A 24,279-nucleotide genomic window follows, 5' to 3' on the forward strand; every position below is an offset into this window, starting at 1 on the left:
GACCAATTGCCTAGGAAACCCAGGTCCTTTCTGGGTTGTTAAGGCTGCCTGGGAGGTGACTTGTAGTTGGGGTCATCTAGGCTCTCCTTTCAGAGAGCGGCCCCTCAGACTTAGGGCAGGCGGTGGTGCAGCCCCTCCTTTGAGGAGCTGACAATGCTGGAGAACTAACCGAAACCTGACAGTTCTTTAGAACCACCACCCTGTCTCTGACCATCCCCCAAGCACCAGGAGGTTGACAGCATTCCTTGGCCTGGAGTAGACATGGATAAATAAACAGACACTCCATGCCAGTGACTTTGCCTATGGGCATCACGTAGTAGATGCTAAGGAGGCGTTGAGAAGGCATAGAGCGCTGGGAGGCTTGGGCTGGATCCCCCCCTCTTCCTAAACACCAACCGGCTCCAGAGGGGGAAGGAGAGCCACCGCAAGGCCACTCTTCCCCAGATCTCAGCTGGTTCAGAAGGATACCAGGATCACTAGAGCTGAAGGCTGTGGAGAGATCCAGGAGAACCACCCATCCACATTCTTCTCCCGCCAGAGGTCACCTACAGTACAAGCAGGATTAGTTCCGTCTCAGTGCTGCAGCCTGAAACTGAAAGGGGTCCACAGAGTCCATTTGCTCCAGAGCTCTCTGAAGCAGCAGCCCTAACAGCTTCACCAGAGCCTCCTGGGAGAAGGAAGGGGTGGAGACAAGACAAAAGTCTGATACCTTTGGATCCGGTGAGCGCCTTTTGTGTGGATGGACTTCTCCCTCAATCAAGGATGAAGTCCAAGCCCCTGGTGTTGCCCCACAGGGCAGATCCGGTCAGGAAATGGGCCACAGAAGCTGCACCCCATCTCTGCTTACGTGGGCTATAATAACTACATCTCGGAGCCCTTGAGATTCTCTCCCACCCTCCACCCACCCCTGGCCCTTATATTAAAGAGAGTCTAGCGGAGGCATCTTTTAATTTCTGTCCTCCTGAGCTTAACTGATATTTTTGTAACAGCTGCTGCATAATTTGATCAAGGCTATCTCTGTACCTGGGCCCATGCACGCACCGTCTCCCAGGAGGCCTTAGCTGGAATATTGATCTGATGCCCAATTGGTGGGCAAGGTCACGTCCTGTGGGGGCTGTGCCTGCTTCCTCAGGACTGATAGGCCCAAACTCCTCCCAGATAACCACGCCAGGCAACGCCTCGGGGAGCCCTGCAGGGCCCACATAGCCAATCTCCTCTTGGAGCCAGTTCTAAGAGAGGCCTGGCCTGCTCCCCACAGCAGCCCTGCAGATGGTCCTTCCCACTTCCCAGGAGGCACCCGGTCCCTTGGAACAGGTCCGCCGGCAGGCTCTCTGCAGCCGAGATGGTTCCCTTGGCTGCTCTTCTCAGCCGATCCTTAATCAAAGGCTCGGTAGATTCATTCTCTGTCCTGGGGGGATTCATCCAGTCTCCTCACTCAGAGCTGCTCCAAAATCCAGCGGAAGCCACGGAGACCCCAGTCAGAGGCTGCCCATGTCAGGTTGTCCCTCGTTCCCAGCGGTGGCTGAGCACCGCCAGCTCCTCCCGAAGCCCAGGAGCCCCCCCCCCCCAGGTGCTCCTTCCTTGCAGAGGCGGAGAGGAGCCCCGGAGCACTCCAGAGCGATGGGAAGGGAGACCAGGGGGTGATGAGGACAGCCTCCCCCACATCCAGATCACATTTGCCATTCCCGTAAGGCAAGGAATGGCTCTGGAGTGGTGCCACCTCCACCATCTGTTGGGGCTGCGGTGCCCAGAATGGGGCCTTTTCCCCCCCTTGAAGTGAATTGCTGGGTGGCTGAATTGCTCTAGTGTCCCATGATTCCCCTGCTTGCAGTAAATTGCTTCTGCTAAGATGAAGTTGTGCATCTCGTAAACTGCACAGTAAGTTCTCCACATTTGCCTGTGGAAGCCTAGCTGGCAATTTCTCACAGCTGGTCCAGCCTTAACCTTCTTGTTGTGTCTCTGGGGCCTCTGCTTCCTCAAACCTTACTGCTCACACAAACACTGACGGGGGTTTCCTAGCTCGGGTAATCAACCACCTGCAAGGAAACAACCAATCAGGGAGCACCCAAGATTCCTCTCCTTTCTCTGGGGATCTGCACTGGGTAGGCAGATATCCAACGGGTTTTCTCCTTCTCAAGAACCTGGGTGGTCTTAACAGAATCACAGAGCTGGAAGGAACCCTGGAGGTCTTCTAGTCCAGCCCCCTGCTCAAGCAGGAGACCCTTGACCCTTCCAGACAGATGTCTGTCCAGTCCCTTCTTTAAAATGTCCAATGATGGAGCAAAAGTTCTAAAGGCAAAGCCGTTCCACTGGTTGGTTGTCCTGGCTGTCAGGAAATTCCTCCTCAGTTGCTAGTTGCTTCTCTCCGAGGCTCCTTAACCGGCCTTTGATTGCTGGCCTTGTTCCTCCTTTGCTCATCGCTGGTGCTCCTGTTCTTGCCAGCTCCTTTCAGCTGCCCCTCCAGCTGTGATATGCCCCTCCCCGCTTCTTCTTCCCCTGGATTACCCCAGCTGCAGGTGTGCATGTGTGTGTGTGTGTGTGTGTGTGTGTAAGCGATCAAGTTCACCTTCTCTGTTGTCTTACCTGGTTTTCAGGGCTGCTCATCCAAACAGGTGATGCACCTCTGTCATTTTCCATCTGAAACTGATCCGAGGCGAGTGCAAATGGGACAACCCCCTCCCCCCCCAGTATACTGGCCCTTGGGGCAAGAGGAGAGGCAGGAGAAGGGCCCAGGTGGAATGAGGGCTTCCTGGAAGCCCCCAAAGCGCCATTGCAGAAACCAAACCCGGAGGGAGCTGTGGGAAAGGGGGAATCCCTGGGCCAGAGGGGGAAGGTCTGCAGGGAAAAGTCATCTGTGGGGGAGTTCCCTTCCCCTGCACATCCCCGGGGCTCTTCCTGCATGGAAGGCAGGGGCTGGAGAGGGCTCTCATTCCTGGAGAGCTCGGGGTGGCCCCTGCTAACCGCATGTGGCCGCCCATCCCCCTCTTGGGAGGATTGTGATGGTACCATGTGGGGGGAAACTCAGATTCTGGGGGGCAGGGTCTGCGCAAGGGCCTGTCTCTCTGGTGAAGCCCCTCAAAGGTTTGAGGCCTGGAAGAACAAGTCTCCCCCCACCCCACTGCGCCCAGCAGCCGTGACCTTTGGCAAAAGGTTTGTTTGCACAAGTTCCTCTGTCCGAGGGTCCATCTGGGAAGAGGCCCACCTGGGGCTTCTAGGTGGTGGTTTTAGAAAACGGGGAGTTCCTTGCTCTGAAAAAGGCTTTGGCCTCTTTCAAGATTCGGAAGCTCCATGGTTACATGGAGGGTGAAAGCATTTTGTGTAGGCCTTGTGTGCATCTCTCTGTCTCGATTTTTTACAATGTTATACAATATCAGGTTCTTTCATTTTAAAAAAAGTTTCTTATTTGTATTGATTGAGCATTGGATGTGGATCAAATTTCTTTGCTAGAGGCTGAATGATAAATGACTCAGTGAAATGTCTCCAGCTCCAGATGCACCAGTGGGGCCAGGTGGGGCTCAGCCCTCATATCTTCCTGGGGAACACGGTTGGGGGTTTCGCCATAGTACCCAACTCCCCTTTCTGGGGGAGGGGGCAAAGGCCCAGCTGCGGAGGGAGGCTGGTGGGGGCAACCACAGACAAGTCCCTGATTTCTGCAGGGGGCTCCGGGGGGGGGGCTCCGTGTGTGAGGGTTGCAGTCACGGCCTTCCTTCTGCTGCCCAGGAGCGCACCGTCTTAGCTGGCTGGGGGCTGCACGGGGCCTTTGAGGGCAAACAAGGCAGTTGGGGACAAAGCAATCCATTTGTTTGATTTGATTGAAATGGAAGCGATATTTCGCATTCACTAAATACAATGACATCTGATGCTTGCCACGGAGTACGAGGCCTCCCTGTTTCCAACCAGAAGCATGACGACATGGGGGTCATTTCCAGAGACCTCCGGGAGCCCCACAGGCACTCCACTGCCAGCTATGGGGGAGGGGGGTTCTGGGAGATGGACAGGGAAAGCGGCTGACCAGACGGGGTCCCTCCTGCCCTTCTTCTCTTGCCAGTCATCTACATCTGTGGCCCCCTGGAGATGCTGCACCAAGTCATGCGTCGAGCCCAGTCAGAGGGCATGACCCAAGGCGACTACGTCTTCTTCTACGTGGATGTCTTTGGAGAGAGCCTGCAAGGGGACGGGCACCAGGGGGCTGCCAAGCCCTGGCAGAGCAAGGAGGCCCAGGACTCGGGCATCTTGCGGGAGGCCTTCCAGGTCAGTCCAGAAGTTGGTGAAGGGAGCTGGCACCCTTGGACACCCAGGCGTGGGAGGCGGCAGGGATGCCGAGGCTGCCATCTCGGAAGGAAGGGCCTCCCCAGGCCTTTCTTGGAAGGACCCGGGCTGGGCAGAGGGTAGCCCCACCGGCTCTCTTCTGGAAGGCTGGCTCTACCCTCAAGGATGGGTCAGAGTGTGGGTGCGTGTGGGTGAGTCCATTGGTGACCAGGGTGAAGCCTCCCCCCCCTGCTCTACTCTGGGGGCCTCTCCCTGGGCTTCTTTTGCTCAGAGGGGAAGGACCTGTGGGTCTCAGACCTCTAAGGAGAAAGCTGCGCGTGTCTCTTTCTGCCCAGGGCCTGGCAGGAACTCAACGGCTAGAAGAGCTGAGGTGTGGAGTGCCAGGGGGGATGCGTCAGGGGGTCAACCACTTGCTACCCAGTCAGTGCCTAAACCCCGGGGAAGCCCCTTCCCGTGCCCCCTCCCTCTGCTGGCTGCAAAGGAGAAGGGAGAGTCCCAGGTCTCTTCCGCAGGAGGAGCTGAGAGGGGCAAAAATTCAACCCCTTGCTGAGGGGGAGGCCAGCCTGGCCCTGCTGTGGACAAAGCAGAGCAGAAACCCCTGGAGAGCAGCCAGCCTCACACCTGGACTGCCTGGGTGCTTTTACTCCCTGGGTGCCCCTGGCCCTGACAGACAGCCACGCCAACTCTACCTGGCCAACATCTGCTTGCCTCCAAATCTGTGTGTGTCTGTGTGTGTGTGGGGGGGTGTTTTGCGATGAAGCCAAACCTTGCTGGAAGTGCAGACTGGCTTCCTTGCCCCTTCCTCTCAGCCCCGCCTCCCAAATGCACGTATTGAGCATGGCAACAGCCTTTGCCCCTCCCCCCCAAAGAGGCTCAGGCTTTGCAGAAATGCTCAGGAGGAGCAGATGGGGAGGGGGAGAGGCAGGGTGGGCAAGGCGCAGGAGGCTGGTGCCTGAGGCAAGGGGAGGCCACAAGCAGCCCCCAGAGGTTGCAAAGCCCCCACCCGCTGCCCCCTCTGGCGAGGGCAGATGGGAGAGACATTTGGCAGCCTGGTGTGAGATTTCCAGAGAGCTACGTGCAGGGAGCATGGTGCGTGTGTGTGAGAGAGAGAGATTGCAGGAGGGGCACATGGGCTCCCGTGTCCCTCAGCCAATGGCTTTTTTTTGCAGACGGTGCTGCTGATCACCTATCACGAGCCCCAGACTTCGGAGTACCGAAACTTCCAGAACCAGGTGATCCTGCGGGCTCGGCAGGAGTATCAGGTGGAGCTCAGTGGTTCACTGGTAAGCCCCCCCCCCCCTCCACCCCTCTGGCAGCCCTTCCCCCGCCCAGAGCTCTTAGCAGGGCCAGAGGAGCCTCTGACAGACGGAGAGGAAGGGAGGCTGCCTGAATGCCGTCCAGGCCAAAGCTCTCCGCACCTGCAGAGCCTCGGGCAGGGAGAGCCAGGTGGGGGCTGGGCCAGCACAGGCGGCCTTTGCCCAGAGCGACTGGCCACGCGCGGCTTCACAGAGCCAAAGCCGATGGGACGGGTCCCAGGCTGCTCGGGGAGGCGGCCTGTGGCAGGGCTGGCCTCCGCCTCTGCCGCTTTGGGAGAAGCCCCCTCTGTCTCTCGGGGCCAGCCGGCCAGCTGTGGCTTTGCACCCAGTGAGCAGCAGCTCCTTGTGGTACTGAGGGCTGGAGGTCAGCTCAGGTCATTCCAGGGCTTCCCGAGTGTGGATTGAGGCCCTGACAGCGAAAGGGCCCAGCTCCCTTTCCTGGTCCTGGCAGAAGGAGGCAGAGAAACACCTGGCTCTGGAGCTCCTTCCTTGATGCGTCAAGGCAGCCGCCTCCTTCCTCCCTTGGTTTGGGGCAGCTGCTTTGAGGGCCTCTGCGAATCCTGGGCCCCATTTTTGCTCTTGCTGTCCCTGGGGGCCCCAGCTGAAGCAGCTGCAGCAACCCTGGAGAGGAACTTGGCTGCATTGGGAACATGGCACCGACACTCCCTGGCTGGACAGGAGCTCCCTGGAGGGAGCGCAGGGGATCCGAAGGCAGGGAGGTTCAAATGAGGGAGCACACGCACACACATGCGGGGGGGGGGGGAGAATCCCCTCTGCAAAGCTGTCCCATCCTGTCCCAGCCCTTCAGCAGCCGGTGCCTTTCCAGCCGTTTGTGCCGGATTCCCCCAGCCTCTTTCTCCCATCTTCCTCTCCCGAGGATTCTCTAAAGGTTTCTCTCCTTCTCACCCCCTGGGCTGGGATGGGTCTGCTGCTGGGCTCAGTGGGGAGCAGACGGGTTGTATGTTATATGGCCCTCCAACGTTGCACTCGAGAGCTTTCCAGACGGTGCAGTCAGACCCCCCTCCCCCATCTGTGAGCATAAAGTCCCAGAGAACGAACGGGACCCTTCCCCACCCAAGGTGCCCCTTGGCGGGGGTCTCCAGAGGGGGATCCAGAGAGTTTCAATGCCCTCTTTGAGGGGGACACTCAGCTGGCAAGGGAAGCCCTGCATGCGGGGTTGGGAGGGTCTTTCTTGGCCTCTGCTTGCAGTGAGCTTTACAGATTCAGATTCACAGAGTTGGAAGGGATCTTGTAGGTCATCTACTCCAACCCCCCCCCCCAAAGCAGGAGACCTTACACCATTTCTGACCAATGGCAGTCCAGTCTCTTCTTGAAAGCCTCCAGTGATGAAGCTCCCACAAATTCCGAGTACAGGACTTTGAAAGCCCCCTCTCTGGGGGGGACCCCACAAGCTCTGGGCTGCCTAGAGGAGAGAGGCCACAGGGGAAACTCTTCGGCACCCCTGCAGCCAGCCAAGGCCAACTCTGAGGGCCTGGGGAGGGGACCCGGTTGGTCCAGGCAGCCAGCAGCCTGAGGGGCTGGGCAGAAGAGGGAGGGGTATATGTGTGTCACCCCCATCCTCCAAGGCTGAGGGCAGGAGTCTCCGCCAGAGGTGGGTTGCTCCCTGTTTTACTACCAGTTCACTTCGCTCACGCTTTGTGTACGTGCGCAGTTCAATGTAAAACGTTCTTCACGCATGCACAGAAGAATTTACAGTGAACTACGCACGCACACGCACTACTAAACAACATGCCGGCGACAGCAGCGGCGACCACGGAACCGGTTTGGGGCGTGCCAGCCTGGGTCGCCAAATACCTCCACCGGTTCAGTCGAACCGGGAGCCACCCACCTCTGATCTCTGCCCAAACTTCTCCCTGGCGATGGCCCAGGAATGACATCAGCCATGTGTGGATAAGAGGGGCACACGGCTACCCTGGTTCAAAGCAGGTCTGGGTGCGGGTTCTTCTCCGAGGGCTGTTCCTTACAGGATAAGCCTCAGGATAAGCTTCACCAGGTTGGCCGAGGGGGGCGGGGGGGGGTAGGGGGAGTGTTCCTCCCGAAAGAGCACCAGCCCTGCCTTCTTCAGCTACTTGCAGGGAGGAGCAGCCTGCCTCCCCCCCCTCCGCACTGCTCAGGTGAATGGCACCTCTCAGGGTGGGGTGTTTGGCCTGGAAGCCCTTTGGAAGAGCAGATGCCCCCTCCTGGGCCAGCACTGGGGCGGAGGAAGTTGGGGCAGTGCTGCTTGCCTTGCTGAACTGATGCCCTTGAACCCGGGGCAGGGAGGTCCCATTGGATCTCCCAGCACTGGGGAGGGGGGGGTTGTTTTTGTGCATTCCCCTTTTGCAAGAGGTGAGTGTGAGTAATTAACCTTTTCCTTCCCATGGGGGTGGGGAAGCATCAGGGGCCCCTTTCACCAGGCTGTGGAAGCGACTCTGGGTGCAGACAGGAAACAGTGGCCACCTCCCACACACATCCTGCCCCCTCCCCATGGGGCTGCTCCTATTTTTAGGCTCCCCTCCCTCTGGGCCATTTCCCAGGAACCCACAGACAGGCAGAAAGAGGCTTTAAGGAGAGAGGGGGGGGCTGCATTCACACCTCTCCCTTCATAGTTCACTGAGCAAATCTGTTTCCTGATTGGCTGTTCACCTGCTGACCAATCCGTTGGCTGAATAACCAGGACTGTTCATTTGCGGTCCCCAAGCACAGAGAAGTCCGCAGGACAAGCGGCTGCATTCAGTCCCCCAAGGGCCTGACAGCAATGCCCCCCCCCTCACCCTGCTGCCTTCTGGCCCTTCTGCAGCCAGAGCCTTGGAGCAGATTAACAGAATTGAATAGATTAATGGAAGGGACCTTGTAGGCCATCTAGTCCAACCCCCCCCCCCCACTGAAGCAGGAGACCTTGCCGCACTACTGACCGATGGCAGTCCAGTCTCTTCTTGAAAGCCTCCAGTGATGAAGTTCACACAACTTCCGAGTGCAACTTCTGTTCCATGGGTTGATTGTTCTCACTTTCAGGAAAGTCCTCCTTAATTCCAGGTTGAATCTCTCCTTGTTCAGTTTCCATCCATTACTCCTTCTCTGGCCTTCAAAGGTTCTTTGGAAAATAGCTTGACCCCCTTCCTCCTCTCTGTGGCAGCCCCTCAAATATCAGAACACTGCTCTCCTGTCTCCCCTGGTCCTTCTCTTCCCTAGACCAGCCACGCCTGGTTCCTGCAACCGTTCTTCATATCTTTTAGCCTCCAGTCCCCTCATCATCCTGGTTGCTCCTCTCTGCACTCTTTCCAGAGTCTCAACATCTTTTTTATGGTGTGGTTGCAGGATTCCAGGGGTGGCCTCGGTAGGGCTTTATAGAGTGGTGTCAGTACCTCACTTGGGGCAAGAAAGGAGCCTCCCCTGATTGCCTCCCAGCATTCAGGCATAAAGATAACAATGCCCCAAATATCCCTTTCCCAGAGGCAGCAGCCCCCTCGGTGCTAACACCTGCCATACGCTACATAAATAAAAAGTACCTCTCTTGCTCTTGATTGTGTTCCTCGGATAATGCAATTTAGGATCGCAGGAGCCCCCGGTGCCCATTTAGCCGAGTTCGGCCTCTTGTGTGAACCCGGCTGGGGAGGGACACTGGCGACTGGATCCTCCCTCAGACAGCCTGGTGGGGCACGGGAGGCAACGGGCTGAAGGCAATCTGGGTTGTCGGCAAAAGCTGAGCTGGCAACCCGCAGCTGTTCCTGGTCTCCTTTGGGGCAGCCGAGAGATTTTGTTCCCCGTTTCCGAAATAGCCGCATCCATGTTTCCTGCCTTTAAATAAGAGTAAACCCTCCCTAGTTTCAGACTCCGGATCGAAGGGCCATCAGGGGTGCAGTGGTGGAGGGGCCCCTCTGCCTTGGATGCAAGTGGGGCCAGCTATATCCCAGCAGAGAAGACCTCCTGAGTCCTGCTCTTTAGACGCCTTTACTTATGGGAATTTGGGGTATCCGAAGTTACCGCATATCTGAGGCCAGGTTAAATTAACGGGGCAGGAACCCCATATTCCTGCTGCCACTCTAGACGGGGGGGTGGGGGTGGGGGGGGAGGGTCTGGGCTCTTCGACTGCTTGGCTTCCCTGGTCACTGGACCTGCCAGCAGGAGGAGCCTCGGAGGGCACCGAGCAATCCCTCCCTCTCCCTCTTTGGCTCCTCCCGCCCAACAACAGAAGAACCTGGTGGCCGGATGCTTCCACGATGGGCTGCTCCTCTACGCCTTGGCCCTGAACGAGACCCTCCGCGAGGGCGACACCCTGCTCAATAACAGCCGCATCCTGGAGAAGATGAAGGGGCGCAGGTTCCAGGGTACGGGGGCTGCAAGGAGGCCGGTCCCAGACTCAGAAGAGACCTGATTAGGTGGAGGGGGGGGGCTGGAGGGGAGGTCTGGGTCTCAGGTCCAGGCAGGGCCTCCTGGGTGAGATGCCCTGGGGAGTGACTTGTCCCCAGCCATGAGGATGACGGCGCTGCTGGCCCCAAGTGATCCCAGGGACCTGATCCAAATATGTGGCCGCTTTTGCTCCTCCAGGGATCACTGGCACCGTGAGCATGGATCAGAACAACGACCGCGACACAGACTTCAACCTGTGGGCCATGATGGAGGGGGAGAGTGGCGAGTACCAGGTAGGCTGGAGGCCCTCAGCAGCCCCACCCCCCAGCATCCTGGTCCTCCCTGGCCCTTCTTTCTCCTGGAGGGCAAAAGTCTGGGGCAGTCACCCCTCATTCTCCGGGGGAATGGGGGGGGGGAGAACAGCAACATCTGGCCTCATGCCCACAGGTGGTTGGACACTACGTGGGATCGGAGAAGCAGCTGAAGTGGCTGGGCCCCATCCACTGGGTCAAGGGGCAGCCGCCTCTCGATAACCCCCCTTGTTTTGACATGGATGACCCTTCCTGTGACAAAGGTGGGTGTAGGGGGAGAGACAGGACTCCCTTCAATCTAGGAGAGCTTTGGAGGACCCCTGACCCCCCCCCCTTTATCCTCCCTCCTTTGGATGGGCTGCCTGCTGTGGGTAGCTGGTTCTCTCCCTCCCAGTGGACCTATCCCTCCCTCCCTACCCAGAGAGACCCACCAGTGACACCCAGCCTGTGCCTTTCAGGGTGCCTCTCTGGGGGTGGCTGGCAGGCGGGGGACCCTCCCTGATTTGCTGTGTCCTTGCAGGCACGCTCAGCACCCTGGCTATCCTGGCACTGGGGGCCGGACTCACCTTCATCATGTTTGGGGTTTCCAGCTTCCTGATCTTCAGGTGCCTGGGCAAACTCTTCGGGGCCACTGGAATTCAGTGGGGGGGAAGAGGGTGCCCTGGCCAAAAACCGGGGGAGGGGCATGGATGTAGTGGCCACCTCTTCTGGCTCTTGTGCTGCAGGCTCAGCCCTGAGCCCAGGCTGGGTCCAGTGGCAGGGGGCTTGGGGAGGGGCCATGGCTGGGTCAGGGAGCTCAGCTGTGGCTCTTGGCAGGAAGCTGATGTTGGAGAAGGAGCTGGCTAGCATGCTGTGGCGGATACGCTGGGAGGACCTGCAGTTTGGGGGCTCGGAGCGCTACCACAAGGGGGCGGGCAGCCGACTCACCCTCTCGCTGGTAGGTACTATGGGGCACCCACGGGGTGTTCCTCCAAGACCCAGACCCCCACCTGTTCCCCAGCCCCCCAGCTTTTATGGAGTACTTCCCCCCTCCTGCCCACTCGCCCTCGGTTGCCTGTGACTCTCTGCCGTGGCTTCTCTCCAGCGTGGCTCCAGTTATGGCTCCCTCATGACAGCACACGGCAAGTACCAGATCTTTGCCAACACAGGACTCTTCAAGGTGAGACCCTCTGCCCCCCACTCCACCCCAGCCGCCTTGGAGGCCAGGCCGGCTCAACTCCCCTTCGCTCGTCTCTTGCCCTCCAGGGAAACGTGGTGGCCATTAAACACGTCAACAAGAAGCGGATTGAGCTCACGCGGCAGGTGCTGTTCGAGCTCAAACACGTATGTACGGGGGGGGGGCTGACTACTCTGCGGGTCTTGTGGGGGTGGCAGCCTCTGCTGCAGGGAGGGAGACACTGGCAGTGGCCCCCGCTCCATACTCACTGCCCCACAGATGCGGGATATCCAGTTCAACCACCTGACCCGGTTCATCGGGGCCTGCATTGATCCCCCCAACATCTGCATCGTGACTGAGTACTGTCCTCGTGGCAGTCTGCAGGTGAGGCGGCTGTCCAGGATGGGGGAGGGGGAGGCAGGATTCCCCCTGCTGGGCTGTGGCCAAAGCTGACCTCTGCCCCCCCCATGGCCTGCCCAGGACATTCTGGAGAACGAGAGCATCAACCTGGACTGGATGTTCCGCTACGCCCTCATCAATGACATTGTCAAGGTGAGGAGAGGGGCTTCTGGCAACCGAGAGGGGGGATTGCGCGAGACACCCGGCCATTTCCCTCACCCCGGAGGTCCTCCTGGAGGAGGCTCTGCTAGCTTCTCCAGGCTTCTGAGTGTGCATCCGTAAACCTTCCCCAATCTACCCCCCTCATCGGATGGGGCTCAGCCTCCCTTCCTCCTTCTCCCCTCGGCAGCTGCTTTGTCCCTCCCCCCCCCTCCCGCTCCACACAGGGCATGGCCTTCCTGCACAACAGCATCATTGGCTACCATGGCAGCCTCAAGTCCTGCAACTGCGTGGTGGACAGTCGCTTCGTGCTCAAGATCACGGATTATGGCCTGGCCAGCTTCCGCCAGGGCCACGAGAGTGAGGGCAACCATGCGCTCTATGCCAGTGAGTGCCCGGCAAGCGCCCCTGTGGCCCCTGGGGAAGCCCAAGCCCTACACCCCCCTGACCGCAGACTCTCTGGCTCCTGCTCCAGAGAAGCTGTGGACAGCCCCGGAGCTGCTGCAGAAGGGGACGCTGCTCCCGCCCCCGCCGGCCATGCAGAAGGCGGACGTCTACAGCTTTGGGATCATCCTGCAGGAGGTCGCCCTGCGCAGCGGTGCCTTCTACGTGGAGGGCCTAGAGCTCAGCCCCAAGGGTGAGGAGGGGCCGGGGGTCCGAGCGGAAGCCCAGAGCCTGGTAGCTTTCCCTGGCAAATGCCGGCCCTCTGGCCTCCAGCCTGCGCTGATCAGGAAGTGGGGTGCTGCTTGACCAATCTGCCTCCGCTCGGAGAATCAGGAAAGGTCAGCAGTGGAGGCAGCCGGGTCCCTCCTTTCCTCCCACCATGCCCTGCGCTGACCTCTTGCAGCCAAGGAGTCCTCCGGCCTGGATTGATCCAGCAGAGGGACCGGCCATCTGAGGGGCGCTGCTGAAGAGGCGGGGAAGTAATGCCTCTGGGCTCCTGGGAGATGCACGCCTGGAGCCCCTCTGGGGTGGGGGGATGCTTGGACTGCACTTACGTCTTCTGGGCCTCCCCAGAGAGCAGGCAAGGGCTTCTCACCTGGGGAGAAGGATCCCCATCCCCATCCAGCCTCTTCCACCAGCTCACCGGGGCTCTGGCTGCCACAGCCGCACCTGAGGTGGAGGGAGAGGATGGCACTGCCTGAATTCAAGATGGGGGCTTCCAGCCCAGAGAATGGCAAAAGGGGTAGTGGTGCTGGCTGTGCCGTTGGCTGGATTCTGCTACTTGTGACCACCCAGGTTTGACCCTGTGACCTCTGTCTTTCCAGTGTCCCCCCCTCGTCCTCCACCCGCACCCCCAGGATTGCCATGTTCACTTCTCTCTCCTCATTGTCCCAGCAGCCAGTCACCCCCTCCCCCCACAAGTCAGCTGTGCCTCCATCCCATTGCCCCCACATTCACTCCTGTGCATCCCGCCCCACTCCTCCCCCCCAGAGGTTGTGCAGAAGGTGTGCAACGGTCAGCCGCCCTACTTCCGGCCCACCACCGACACCCGCCTGCACAGCGAGGAGCTGGCTGTCCTGATGGAGCGCTGCTGGGCTCAGCAGCCAGCAGAGCGCCCGGATTTCACCCAGATTAAAGCCTTCATCCGGCGGTTCAACAGGTAAGGCCTCCTCCTCCCATCCTGGAGGATTGGTGTGTGTGTGTGTGTGTGTGTGTGTGTGTGTGAGAGAGAGAGAGAGAGAGAGAGAGAGAGAGAGAGAGTTTTTCCTGCTTCAGCTTCTGACCCTCTGAGCGAGAAAGGGCAGAAGGTCTCCTCCCCACACGGCCCTGGAGAAGCCGCTCAGGAGGGCAGGCAGGGCACCTGGAGGAGAAGTCAGGGCTGGGGGTGTATGTGGAAACTGAGGCTACTCCAGCAGGGCAGATTCTCCCACAGTCCCCAACCTACAACAGTGTTGCCTCTCACCCAAAGTCTTCCGAGGGAGGGGTTCAGGGGTGGGGAATGTAATGGCATGGCACCTGCCATGCCCAGTCCTGGCCGCTTTCCCTTCCCCCACCCTGCTGCCACACTATGGACCCTGCCCTCTACCTCTGACTCAGGGAAGGAAGTACCAGCATCCTGGACAACTTGTTGTCACGCATGGAGCAGTACGCCAATAACCTGGAGAAACTGGTGGAAGAGCGCACGCAAGCCTACCTGGAGGAGAAGCGCAAGGCGGAGAATCTGCTCTACCAGATCCTGCCCCAGTGAGTCCAACTTCCGCCTCCCTCCCTCCCTCCGGGACTCCGTGGCCTGAGGCCGCTCGGAAGGTCAGCAGCTCCTCTCCTTCCTACCCCTCAGTTCGGTGGCTGAGCAGCTGAAGCGGGGCGAGACGGTGCAGGCCGAAGCCTTTGACTGTGTCACCATCTACTTCAGTGACATTGTAGGGTTCACCTCCTTGTCAGCAGAGAGCACCCCCATGCAGGTAGGCTGCAGCACAGGTGGGTAGGTAGTCCCTTGCATGTCTGAAATGGATGTGGCTGATTCCTTGGTTTGGGCTTGGAGAAGTCTCCCCCCCCGCCCACCCTCTGGCTGGAGCAGGTCCAAGGACAGATTCCCGCCAGACAGTTACCCTTGAATGTCAGGAGCTCCCAGGTTCCTCCACTGAAGAGTTGGGGTAAGGTCTGTTTTCCTCACTCAGTGTAGATGGGGAGCCCTGCATGCAGTGCTGCCACCAATAAATATGGCTGGCCCAAAGCAGAAGGCCGGGACTTACATAGGTACCAATTGTTGGGAAAAGTGGAATGGCTGTGTTAAAGTGGTCTATTGCAGTAATGGTAAACCTATGGACTCTCTGTCACAGGGGACACGCCACGCCATTTGCGGTGGTATGCCAGGCCTCCGGACACTCTGGAAGTTGACCATTCTCTGAGGGTCCTGGAGTGTAGTCCAGAGGGGAGGGGAGTGGGGAGGTCTGGAGAGGCCTCTTTTGACCAAGGTGAATTGGAGGGGGTGTTACATGCCACAGAATCAAGGTGGGCCTTTTCTGAATTTTTGACATGTTGACCCCAAAGGATTCACCGTCCCTGGTCGATGGTGTTGACCATAGCCCATCAAACTCAGTGCCACGTTCTTACTAAGTCCCTTGGGGGGTTTGGAATGATCGTGAATCGGGCTACTACATTCCAGTCCTCCAGTGGTTCGGTGTCACATATTATATGAACACAGCAATCGGGTTTTGGTGCTGGCTTAGGGAGTTGTCTGAACGCAGCCGTTGGGAAGCAGAGGAAATGCAAAAGTTGCTGTTCATCCCCCTCCCAATGGTCCCTTATGCCTCCTGCAGGGCTGGGTGTCTGGGGCCCCAGTCTGGTCCTTCTCATTCAACTCTGTCAATTGGTCTCTTCTCGCTTTCCCAAAAATGTTGATCCCTCCACCCGGGGCATCAGCAGGAACTGCGGTACCGGAAGGTCCCAGCCTCATTCGGTCTTGGCCCCGGATGGCCACCTGCTCTTGCTCGATTAGACTCCCCTCACCTGCCCAGCCAGCTCACCTGTCTCTCTCCCACCCACCATCAGGTGGTGACGCTCCTCAATGACCTCTACACTTGCTTTGATGCCATCATTGACAATTTTGACGTCTACAAGGTGAGCCTGGCTGGGATGGGGGGAGGGGCTCTTCCTCTACAGCAGCCCTGCAGGGAGCCCTCCCCCTCCCCGTCTGACCCTGCTCCTTGGCCCTGGCCGTAGGTGGAGACCATTGGGGATGCCTACATGGTGGTGTCTGGTCTGCCTGTCCAAAACGGCAAGCTCCACGCCCATGAGATCGTCCGCATGGCCCTGGCGCTCCTGGAGGCTGTGAAGACCTTCCGTATCCGGCACCGGCCCAGTGAGCAGCTGCGCCTGCGCATCGGGGTCCACTCGGGTGAGTCTCAAGCGGGTGAGTGCAGCCCACCCCACCCGAGCATGCACAGAGCACCAGCGGTTCAGCCGCCCTCCTCTGCCTCCCTGCAGGGCCAGTGTGTGCAGGAGTGGTGGGCCTCAAGATGCCACGCTACTGCCTCTTTGGAGACACAGTCAACACGGCTTCACGCATGGAGTCCAATGGCGAGGGTGAGACCCCCCGCAATGCTCTGTCTGCAGGGTCTGTGCATCCTCACCACCCACTCCCCTGGAGCCTGCTACTGGTGCTTCTGCCCCCCTCCACCTTCTTTCCAGCCCCCCCCCCCAGCTTCCTTGTGGATCTCCTCTCGTCTTCAGCAGAGGCTCCATTGGGATGCAATGGTAGCCTCATTCCCCAGAGGCCGAGACCTCCTTAAGGGCGAGGGGGCCCCAACAGGAACAGCTAAAGCCTCCCTAGTTTAGACTAATCAACTTTATTGCGGTCTCTGTCACTGCTGTGGGCCCCAAGACCCCGCCGCTGCTGGGCTCCTTGGGCAGAGGACCCTGGGGGGCATTCACTCTCCTGCCCCCCTCCCTTCCAGCCTTGAAGATCCACATCTCGGCAGCCACCAAGGAGATCCTGGATGAGTTTGGCTGCTTTCTGCTGGAGCTCCGGGGGGACGTGGAGATGAAGGTGGGTGTGGGGAGGGGGATACCCTTTCCCTGCTCTGAGGGGTGGGCTGCATTGCAAGAAAGGGAGCAGGGGCCCCTCACCAGCTGGCGTCTGCTTTCCCGCAGGGCAAAGGGAAGATGAGGACCTACTGGCTGCTGGGCGAAGAGAAGACGGCTGTCATCTGAGGGGGCCCTCCCTCTGTGGGGACCCAGCAGGAGCAGCTGCTCCCACAAACGAACAGATGGACGGACGGACGGGTGGTGGGTCTGCCCTGCCTTGGAGCAGCGAGGGAGGGCATCAGGCAGCCAGCCTGCAGGACAGGAGGGCTTTGCGCCGGGAGAGGCAGCGCTATGCCTGGAGCAGGCAGGGGGGGCTCTTGCTGCCCTGGACACCAAGGGGTCTTCCCCGCCTGGCCTGTGACAGCTGGGCAGCAGGAACACACCTGCTGACCCAACTGCCGATGCCCTTTGCCCGCTGGGGCTCCTGGCCTCATTCGATGCCCCGCACCCCGGCTAAGCCAGCCTTTTCAGCCCTGCTGCTCATTTCCCCCCTTTGGTTGCAAATTCAGGAACCAGGCAAGCGGTTTTGTCCGAATTGAAAGAGGGAGAACAGCCTCTTCCTCCTCCTCCATTTAGCAGGAGAAGGGATGGCAAAGGCTCTGTCCAGCCACGGATGCTTTGGTGGTGGTGGTGATGGTGGGGCCGCAAGGGAACTTCCTGGAAACGGCTTTGGGGGTTGGGCCTTCAGCTCTTGCAGGAATTTCACAGGGAAACCAACACTTTGAGGAAGGGTCTCTCCATCCCCCTCCGCCTGCATGAGCTTGGTGCTTTCCCAATGGGCCAGGGGGCGGCAAGGAAGTGTTCACAGGTTGGGGCAGTTTTCTGGGCTGTGCAGCGACGGCTGGTCGAGGCATTCTGGGAGGGGGGTGGTGAACGTTGCACACTTCCTGAAAGGGGTGTCGCCAGTCCGTATGCTGGAGGTGCCCTGTGCAGAGGAGTAAAAAGGCTGGAGAGCAGCCGGGTGGGCGAAGCTTCCCTCCTGGCATGCGTCACCCGCCCTCGTGGCTGGGTTCGAGCCGCCTGGCCAGGACAAACCCTCCCTGCTGGAACAACAGGTGCCCGGGCTGCCCGCCCGCATGCCGTGTCCTTCACAGCCTCTCAAGGACAAGCCTAATGGGAGGGGGCAGAAAGGCATGGCAACAACAGGTTGGAGAGGGTGGCACTCACCGGCACCTGCTGGGCATGTTCAAGCCAGAAGGTCTGTGGTTGTTCCAGCCGGTAGTCGTGGGGCTGCAAAGGGAGAGGAAGTCATGAGGAAGCACAGGAGGGAAGGGGGTGGCTGCTATTCTGGCCAGCAGGGGCCCTTACCTGGGTGGGGGGCAGGGGGGCAGAATGGAAGCCCTCCTGCTTGTAGTCCCAGTGGGTGATGGAGAGGGACTCCATGGGCTCAGGCGGAGGGTGGGTGTCGCCCGCCAAGAGGCTGGTGCTGCAAACCAACGGTGACAACAGCAGCTGAGTCAGGAGCTGCACTGGCAGAAAGGGGGGGGGAGGGCTGGTTGCAGATGGCTCTCTTGCCCCCTCCCCCCCAGGGGGCAGAAGACACCTCAGGGACCAGAGGGTTTCCCTTGTCAAGCCAGGTGTGGGACCTCCAGCTCCATCAACGGCACTGAACCCAGGGAATTTTGGGGGGTCACCAGCAGTTGGGGGAAGGAAGGCTGGTGGGGGTCACTGCAGCCCCCAGCCCCGTAGAAACCTCCTCCTGGAAAGATTTTATACGTTCATTTTCTAGACGGAGGGCAGAAAGGCGAGGATCATTTTTCAAGCTGAACCAAGTCTTTTATGAATAAAAGAAATCACCCAACACCTGCAGGGTCCTTTCATTGGTTTCCCCAAGAAAGTGGGCTTTGGCACTGCCGGAGCATTCCTTGCAGGGCTCCTGTGTGCCAGTCTCAAAGGAGGCCACTCCTGGTGGGTAAAAGGTTGGGAGCAACACGGCAAACGCTTATCGGGCTCTTTGTCAAGGTTCTAACTCGGCCGCTATCCAGTCACCACGACTGAGGGAGGGGCGGGATCTCCTCCCAGGCGCAGGGAAAGGGCTGGCACAGCTCTGGTGGCTTCATGCCACCGTGCCCATCCCTGCCAGCTGGTCGGGCTAGAAGGGCAAGTAAAAGTCCCGAGATCAGCAGCAGCAGCAGCGCTAAAGGGAGCTTCCGCCAGCCCCAGGATCCCCTCCACCCCCATGTCACGGTTGAATGAGCAGGCCCTGTGTCCCTCCGCATGTGAATCCCTTGTTCACAGCAGGGAAGGCCACAGTGGGGAGGCTCCAGGGCTTCTTGGCAAATGAGGAGGGAAGGGGGAGTGAATTCCTTTGCAGGGCTCCACCTGCCAACCTGCTCTGCAGTCTGGACATCGGCTGCCCCCCTGCAACTGCAGGGGCCCCTGGGAGTGTCCTTGCATGTCTGCTGGCCACAGTGGACGTCTGCAGCCATCGGCCTGCTGGAGTTCTTTCAACCCAAGGAAACCCTAATTGAGTGGTGCGGGGGGTGGGGGTGGGTGGGACAGCCCACCTCCCTTTCCCTAGCACTTCTGTGGAAATGCGCAGGCCTCCTGCTGCTGCTGCCACTTGCCTTGCAGATTCTTCTCTCTGGCCTGGTCCCCCTGTGCAGCTGCTGCTGCCACTCTCTGCCTGGCCAATCTTCGCTGTCCGGTGCCCCACATCCCACCCTGGCCTTTCCTGCCTGGTTCTCTTTCGTCGCTCTTTCAGCTTCCAGGGTTGGGCAACGTGGCCTCCCACCGGTGCTTGGGCAAGACTGGAGAGCCTTCCATGATTGGTGCTGTGGCTCAGCTCCCTGGCAAAAGGCCCCTGGAAGACCTGGGCTCTTCCCTTCTGCAAGGGAAGAAAGGCCCGGGTAGTCCCACCCTCTGCTCCCAGTCCTCGCATCAACCACTTCATGCTGGCCCCTGCCCACTCGCTCCTCAGCTTCCCCTTTCGGAGGCTCTCTTAAGCAGGCTCCAGGACACTCTCTTAGGCAGCTGAAGGTGAAGAATGATTGCAAGAATTGGGTAGGTTTACCTTAATGGACCAGGGTGGATATGATAGCAGCCTTCCAATGTCTGTGAGGCTGCCTCAGGGACAAGGGGGTCAACCTGCTCCCCAAACCACCTGAAGGCAGGACAAGAAGCAACAGATGGAAACTGATCAAGGGGGGAAGCAACCTAGAACTAAGGAGAAACCTCCTAACAGAACAATTGACCAGTGGAAGGGCTTCCCTCCAGAGGTTTTGGGTGCTTCTTGACTGGAGGTTCCTAAGAAGAGAGACTGGACAGCTACTTGTCTGAAAGGGAGTAAGATCTCCTGCTTGAGTAGGGGGTTGGACTAGAAGATCCCTTTCAACTCTTATTCACTATCCAGACCAGTTGGAGGAAAGAGGCCGTCCTTTGGCCTTGACAGGCCCACAGCAATGCCTGGGTGCCAAGTGGCCGGGGGGGGGGGAGGGGGGAGAAGCTCATGCTCTTCACCTGTGTTTCTGGTACAGGAGATGCTCCATCATGGCCTCTCGTTTCCCTGGGGATAGAAGGAGGAGAGAGACAAGTGGGGTGGGGGCTTCCATGGGGAGGCTGGAGAAGGACCTTGCCCAGGAACGGAGACAGGAAGGTGGGGCCCAGGCTTCCGTAGGGGGGGAGGAGATGGGAGAAAGCCATCCCCACCAACACCCCCTGGTGCCCCCAATTGAGACAACCGGCCCCCAACCCTCTTTCATTCAAGGCAGAACCAGAAGGCCAGCTGGAGGCTCCAGCAGGCTCTGTTTCCCATTATGGAGGCAGGATTAGGTGGCTGCCCAGATGGCTTGGGGATCTCGCACAGCCCCTTCGAAGAGGCTCTGGGTGATTCCTACCTGTCTAAAAACAAGGACAGCCTGCAGCCACCCTCCCTCCCTCCCTCCCTCCCTCACTCCCTCACTCCCTCCCTCACTCCCCATTTTAAAAAAAAGGAGCACATTCACAGCCACAGTCCGGAAGGATCTGCCACCAGGCGCCTCCAGGACTCACTGCAGGGCTCCCTGCTCCAGCCCCGGAGACACCCTCTAGCTGATCTGCAGGCCAACTGATTCTTAGCCCCTCCCCCCTCCCGCCCTGGATTTTCAAGTGAGCAGGGTGGCCTTTTCCCCTCCATGAGCTGTGGGGGCCTGGCATGACCCATTTTTGGGAAACTGAAGGCCTTCCTAGAAGCTGCTTCTTCTCTCTGCTCGGCCACCCGAAGGAGTCAGGCAGAAGGCAAAATCTACCTTTGCGAGGAAGGAGAGCAGCGCATCGTGGGTCGCAACCTGTCCCTCTACAGTTTTACAGTACAGGTAGTCCTCGACTTATGGCCACCCTTGGACGTGGAAAATCCACCCTCAAGAGAGCAGTGACATGATTGTGACTTTCCCACTGACTTCACTTGCCGGACACTGTCTGGGGACGTTGCAAAGGGCAGTCCCAGGGCACCAAGGGCCCTTCAGCAGTTCTAAGGTGAGCACCGGCTGTCAGTCACTTTTTAAGGTGCTATTGTAACTTTGAGCAGTCATTAAACAAGCGGTTGTAAGTTGAGCACTACCCATCATTTCAAAAATAAACCCTAGATGCTTTAGAGGGGAAAGGGGTCTGTGTGGAATTGAAGCCAAAGCGTCTCTTTGAAGCATCTTCGGAAGGACTTCCTGTTGACCAGAGAAGCTGCCCAGGAGGCTGACCAAAGGCTCTTTCTCAAAAGGTAACTGGGTATTTGTTTTTGTTTTCCCTTGGAGGTTAACTGGGTCTTCCAAGTAGCCTCAAGGACTCTCAGAAAGAGGACTAACGACCAGAGGACTGCAAGGAATATAAAACCTTCCGTTCTCCACCATTCACTCAGCACTGAAGAAGCTTCTTGGATGAGAAGCAAAATGTCTTCAAAGGAAAACCAAGAAAGTCCAGTTGCCTTTTGAAAAAACCCTTGTGGGACTTGATGGATGACGGAGAACTTCCGGGGGCTGTTTTGGGGGAAAGGCCAAGAAGAGTTGCAAGGTTGCACATCAGGGTTGTCTGTATCCTGATCGGAAGCCACAACAGGCCCAAAGGGAGCAGCCAAACTCCCCGTCCCTTGGTTACCCGATTGGGGCTGCCTGGCTTTCTAGTGAGGGGGAAACAAGTGGCCTCCAGGGTGGGGAGAATGAACTCCTCCACCTGGCTAATCCTCCGGAGCAGCATGGCAGCCAACCCCGAGAGAACCCCTTCCTCTCCCTGCACAGGCGTCGGGAGCCTCTCCTGGGCCCCCTCCTGTCCTGTTGCCCACCTCGCACAGGGAGCCCCGTCTTCACTGGGCGAGGATAGGAGTCCTTCATCGTGGTGGTCGTGGGGGTGCCGGCCAGGAAGTCAAGGGTGAGGAGGCCAGGATGCCCATGCCGGTAGAAAAAGCCCTCGGTTCCATACTCGGGTCTCGGCACATGGTCCAGATCATTGGTGGCTCTCTGGGAGAAGCAAACATGGAATCAAAGAATGCTCCACCCCCCACAGGGCCAGCCCCCCCCCCCAGTTACTCCCCCCAGCTTGGTCCCACCTGCCCCGCTGGCTCTACAGCGCAGGAGGGGAAGGGTCGCTCGGAAGCCCCTCCCACGCGGGCCAGGCAGGGACTGCGCTGGGGATGCGGAGGCCGCTGCCCTGACCTCTTCCTGCCAGTTGTGCATTAGGCACTGGCCGCGGGCGGGCGGCTCCCTCGGCGCCTCCGGGACGCAGGGCGGGGGCTGCTCCAGATCGGCGGCCGGCAGCTCCCCCAGGTACGGCCCGGACACGCCGTGGCAGGGCGGCAGCTCCAGCGGGTGCGTCTCTGCGGCCTGCAGGTGTGCCTCGGGCTCCGGCGGCCTCTCCGCAGGACAGGGGGCCGTCTCCGCCGGGCTCCCGCGGGGCTCCTCCTCGCTGGTCGGGGAAGAGACGGGAGAGCGGCGGGTGGCGGTCGGTGGGGCGCTGGGAGGCGGGAAGAGGCCCCGGCTGCTCCGGCCACCCACCGCCCTGCCGAGAACGCCCAGGGCACCGAGGACCCCCCCGCCCCGCTCCCGAGGCCGGAAGCCGCGGGCGAGCAGGGTCGGTGGGGGTGGCGGCTCCATCGCGGTCCAGCTCACCTGTCCGCCTCCATCGCGGCCAACGCTTGGCTGGTCTCCACGGAGACGCGGAAGCCGGCGCGGCCGGCCGTTGGTTGTCAGAGGGCGAGGAGGAGGAGGGGAGCGGTGGGCGGGGTCCGTTCTCCCCCCACCCCCCACCCCGGCCGGCGCAAATGAGCGAGCGAGCGCGCGACTGTGGCGGGGAGGCAGCCCAGGGCGCAGCTGCCTTTCGTGCGCGGCCCAAGGCTGCCCCGAGAGTCCCCGAAGGAGGCGAGGTCACAGCCCCACTCCCTGCCCGACAGCAGATGGGACATGGCCCCTCCCCGGTCAGGCTGGCCAGGGCTGCCCGGCCAGCGACCTCCGAGAAGTAGCGGAGGCCCTGCGGCTGTCTTGGGAGGTGCTTTCCCTAGCTCTGTCTTCGCTTGTGCTGTGCCTTGGGCGGGGGTCGTGGCTACCCTTGTCTTCAAAAAAGGCAAGATGGCAGTTGGATTAAAAGTCCACCCGGTCCAGGTCCCTGGAGAGAGGTTGTCCGCCAAGGTGGCCCAAACGGCTCCATCCCAGCCTCTGCTCAGTTTGGGCAGCTGCAACTCCAGAGGGTTGTGTGAAGGCCAAAGCAGGATGCCCGGGGAGGACACAGACATTGCCCAGGGCCACTAGACCTACCCCCTCTTTGCCCCATGCCCACACGGGGTCTTGGTCCAGCAGCCTGGATGCCCAGCCCCCACAACTGGTGCCTGAGCGGAGAGCGACTCTGCAGGCCAAAAAGCCATGTTGGGTCTGGGGGGGGGGGTAGAGTGTGGACGCCCTTCGGACAGCCGCCTGCAGAATGTGTGACTCTCTGTCCTAGCTGCCCTCAGACCCAGCTCTCCACACCGCCACTGCAACAGGTGCTTCCCAGGCAGGGTTTCAGCTCAGGAGCCTGGAAGAGAGGCAGGAAAATGCCCCGTGGCTGTCCCCTGACTCTGTGTGCGCGCACATGCATGCACCAGGGGGGGAAGATGTCGCTTCTATTCAATAGGAAGAAGGGCTGAAACTGTGTTTTTGTGGGGGGGGGGTGTCTTTGTGCATGCTGTCCTGGGGGGCCAAGGAGGGTCCTTGCTCACCCTTTCCTTCTCCTGAAGGAAGAGATTCTGGATCCCGACACTGGTGCCAGCGCTAGTGTTAGGTACTGGTGCGATTAAGCACTAGCAATGAACCCCAGGTTGAGGTTATAACAGAGCAACCCTGTAAAGTATACGCAACGTGCGATAGATAAAGCAACCACACTGAATAATGGATAGTAAAGTAACAAAATAAACTTTACTTTTTGAAGAATATAGCAAAATCCATAAACACAGCCAAAAAGTCATACACAGAAAAAACAGTCCAATACTACCAAGATAACTTGGATACAAGTAGCAAATAACTTTCACACAGTAAGTAGTAGCAACAGTAGTAACAGTTAGACAGCAGTTATCATACATCAATCAAGAGAGAGAAAGAGAGAGAACATCAGCTGCAATTTATATGCTGTAATCTACTAATTAGCAGATCTCCTCTCTTAAAGATACATAACATACCTTGTGCAATATATTGTCTACCCAACTTGTTGGTTACACCCTAACATTCTCCCCTTTGGGTAGATCAATATATCCACTCACAATGTAAGATGATAACCTTCACATGATGAGGTATATTTCACTGAACTTTGTGCCTTAGTGAAGTTGTCTGCTAAATTGTCTTCAGTTGAACAATATTCC

The 24,279-nt window shown here is 59.1% G+C and overlaps 2 protein-coding genes across 4 annotated transcripts in view; one reads left to right on the forward strand and one right to left on the reverse strand.

Annotated features, from left to right (window-relative positions):
• Positions 1-17,191, forward strand: part of NPR2 (natriuretic peptide receptor 2) — a 27,907-nt gene extending 10,716 nt beyond the window's left edge. The window contains exons 2-22 of one of the 2 annotated variants that reach the window (XM_081941332.1): positions 4,049-4,251; positions 5,439-5,552; positions 9,778-9,913; positions 10,134-10,228; positions 10,383-10,509; positions 10,767-10,851; positions 11,063-11,183; positions 11,331-11,405; positions 11,492-11,569; positions 11,682-11,786; positions 11,883-11,954; positions 12,188-12,347; positions 12,436-12,597; positions 13,395-13,563; positions 14,001-14,147; positions 14,242-14,365; positions 15,456-15,524; positions 15,627-15,801; positions 15,891-15,989; positions 16,361-16,452; positions 16,557-17,191. In XM_081941332.1, coding sequence (XP_081797458.1) covers positions 4,049-4,251; positions 5,439-5,552; positions 9,778-9,913; positions 10,134-10,228; positions 10,383-10,509; positions 10,767-10,851; positions 11,063-11,183; positions 11,331-11,405; positions 11,492-11,569; positions 11,682-11,786; positions 11,883-11,954; positions 12,188-12,347; positions 12,436-12,597; positions 13,395-13,563; positions 14,001-14,147; positions 14,242-14,365; positions 15,456-15,524; positions 15,627-15,801; positions 15,891-15,989; positions 16,361-16,452; positions 16,557-16,616 — 2,468 coding nt within the window. In that variant the 3' untranslated portion in view covers positions 16,617-17,191. Of the gene's footprint in view, positions 1-4,048; positions 4,252-5,438; positions 5,553-9,777; positions 9,914-10,133; positions 10,229-10,382; positions 10,510-10,766; positions 10,852-11,062; positions 11,184-11,330; positions 11,406-11,491; positions 11,570-11,681; positions 11,787-11,882; positions 11,955-12,187; positions 12,348-12,435; positions 12,598-13,228; positions 13,564-14,000; positions 14,148-14,241; positions 14,366-15,455; positions 15,525-15,626; positions 15,802-15,890; positions 15,990-16,360; positions 16,453-16,556 lie in introns of those variants that run through there. The other variant, XM_081941333.1, reaches the window with a different exon arrangement.
• Positions 17,192-22,684, reverse strand: SPAG8 (sperm associated antigen 8). 2 transcript variants are annotated; one of them, XM_081941334.1, is made up of 7 exons: positions 22,562-22,684; positions 22,109-22,358; positions 21,739-21,913; positions 19,950-19,995; positions 17,799-17,916; positions 17,658-17,720; positions 17,192-17,415 (listed from the first exon to the last, which is right to left on the reverse strand). In XM_081941334.1, exons 1-7 carry the CDS (start codon positions 22,573-22,575, stop codon positions 17,293-17,295), a joined length of 789 nt encoding a protein of 262 aa, XP_081797460.1. In that variant the 5' UTR covers positions 22,576-22,684; the 3' UTR covers positions 17,192-17,292. The 2 variants fall into 2 exon arrangements, with proteins under 2 accessions (XP_081797460.1, XP_081797461.1); XM_081941335.1 differs by lacking the exon at positions 17,799-17,916.
• Between the last annotated feature and the right edge of the window lie 1,595 nt (positions 22,685-24,279).

This window comes from Natrix helvetica (genome assembly GCF_964273705.1).
Source record: "Natrix helvetica genome assembly, chromosome: 2".
In the NCBI taxonomy this organism is placed as follows: domain Eukaryota; kingdom Metazoa; phylum Chordata; class Lepidosauria; order Squamata; family Natricidae; genus Natrix; species Natrix helvetica.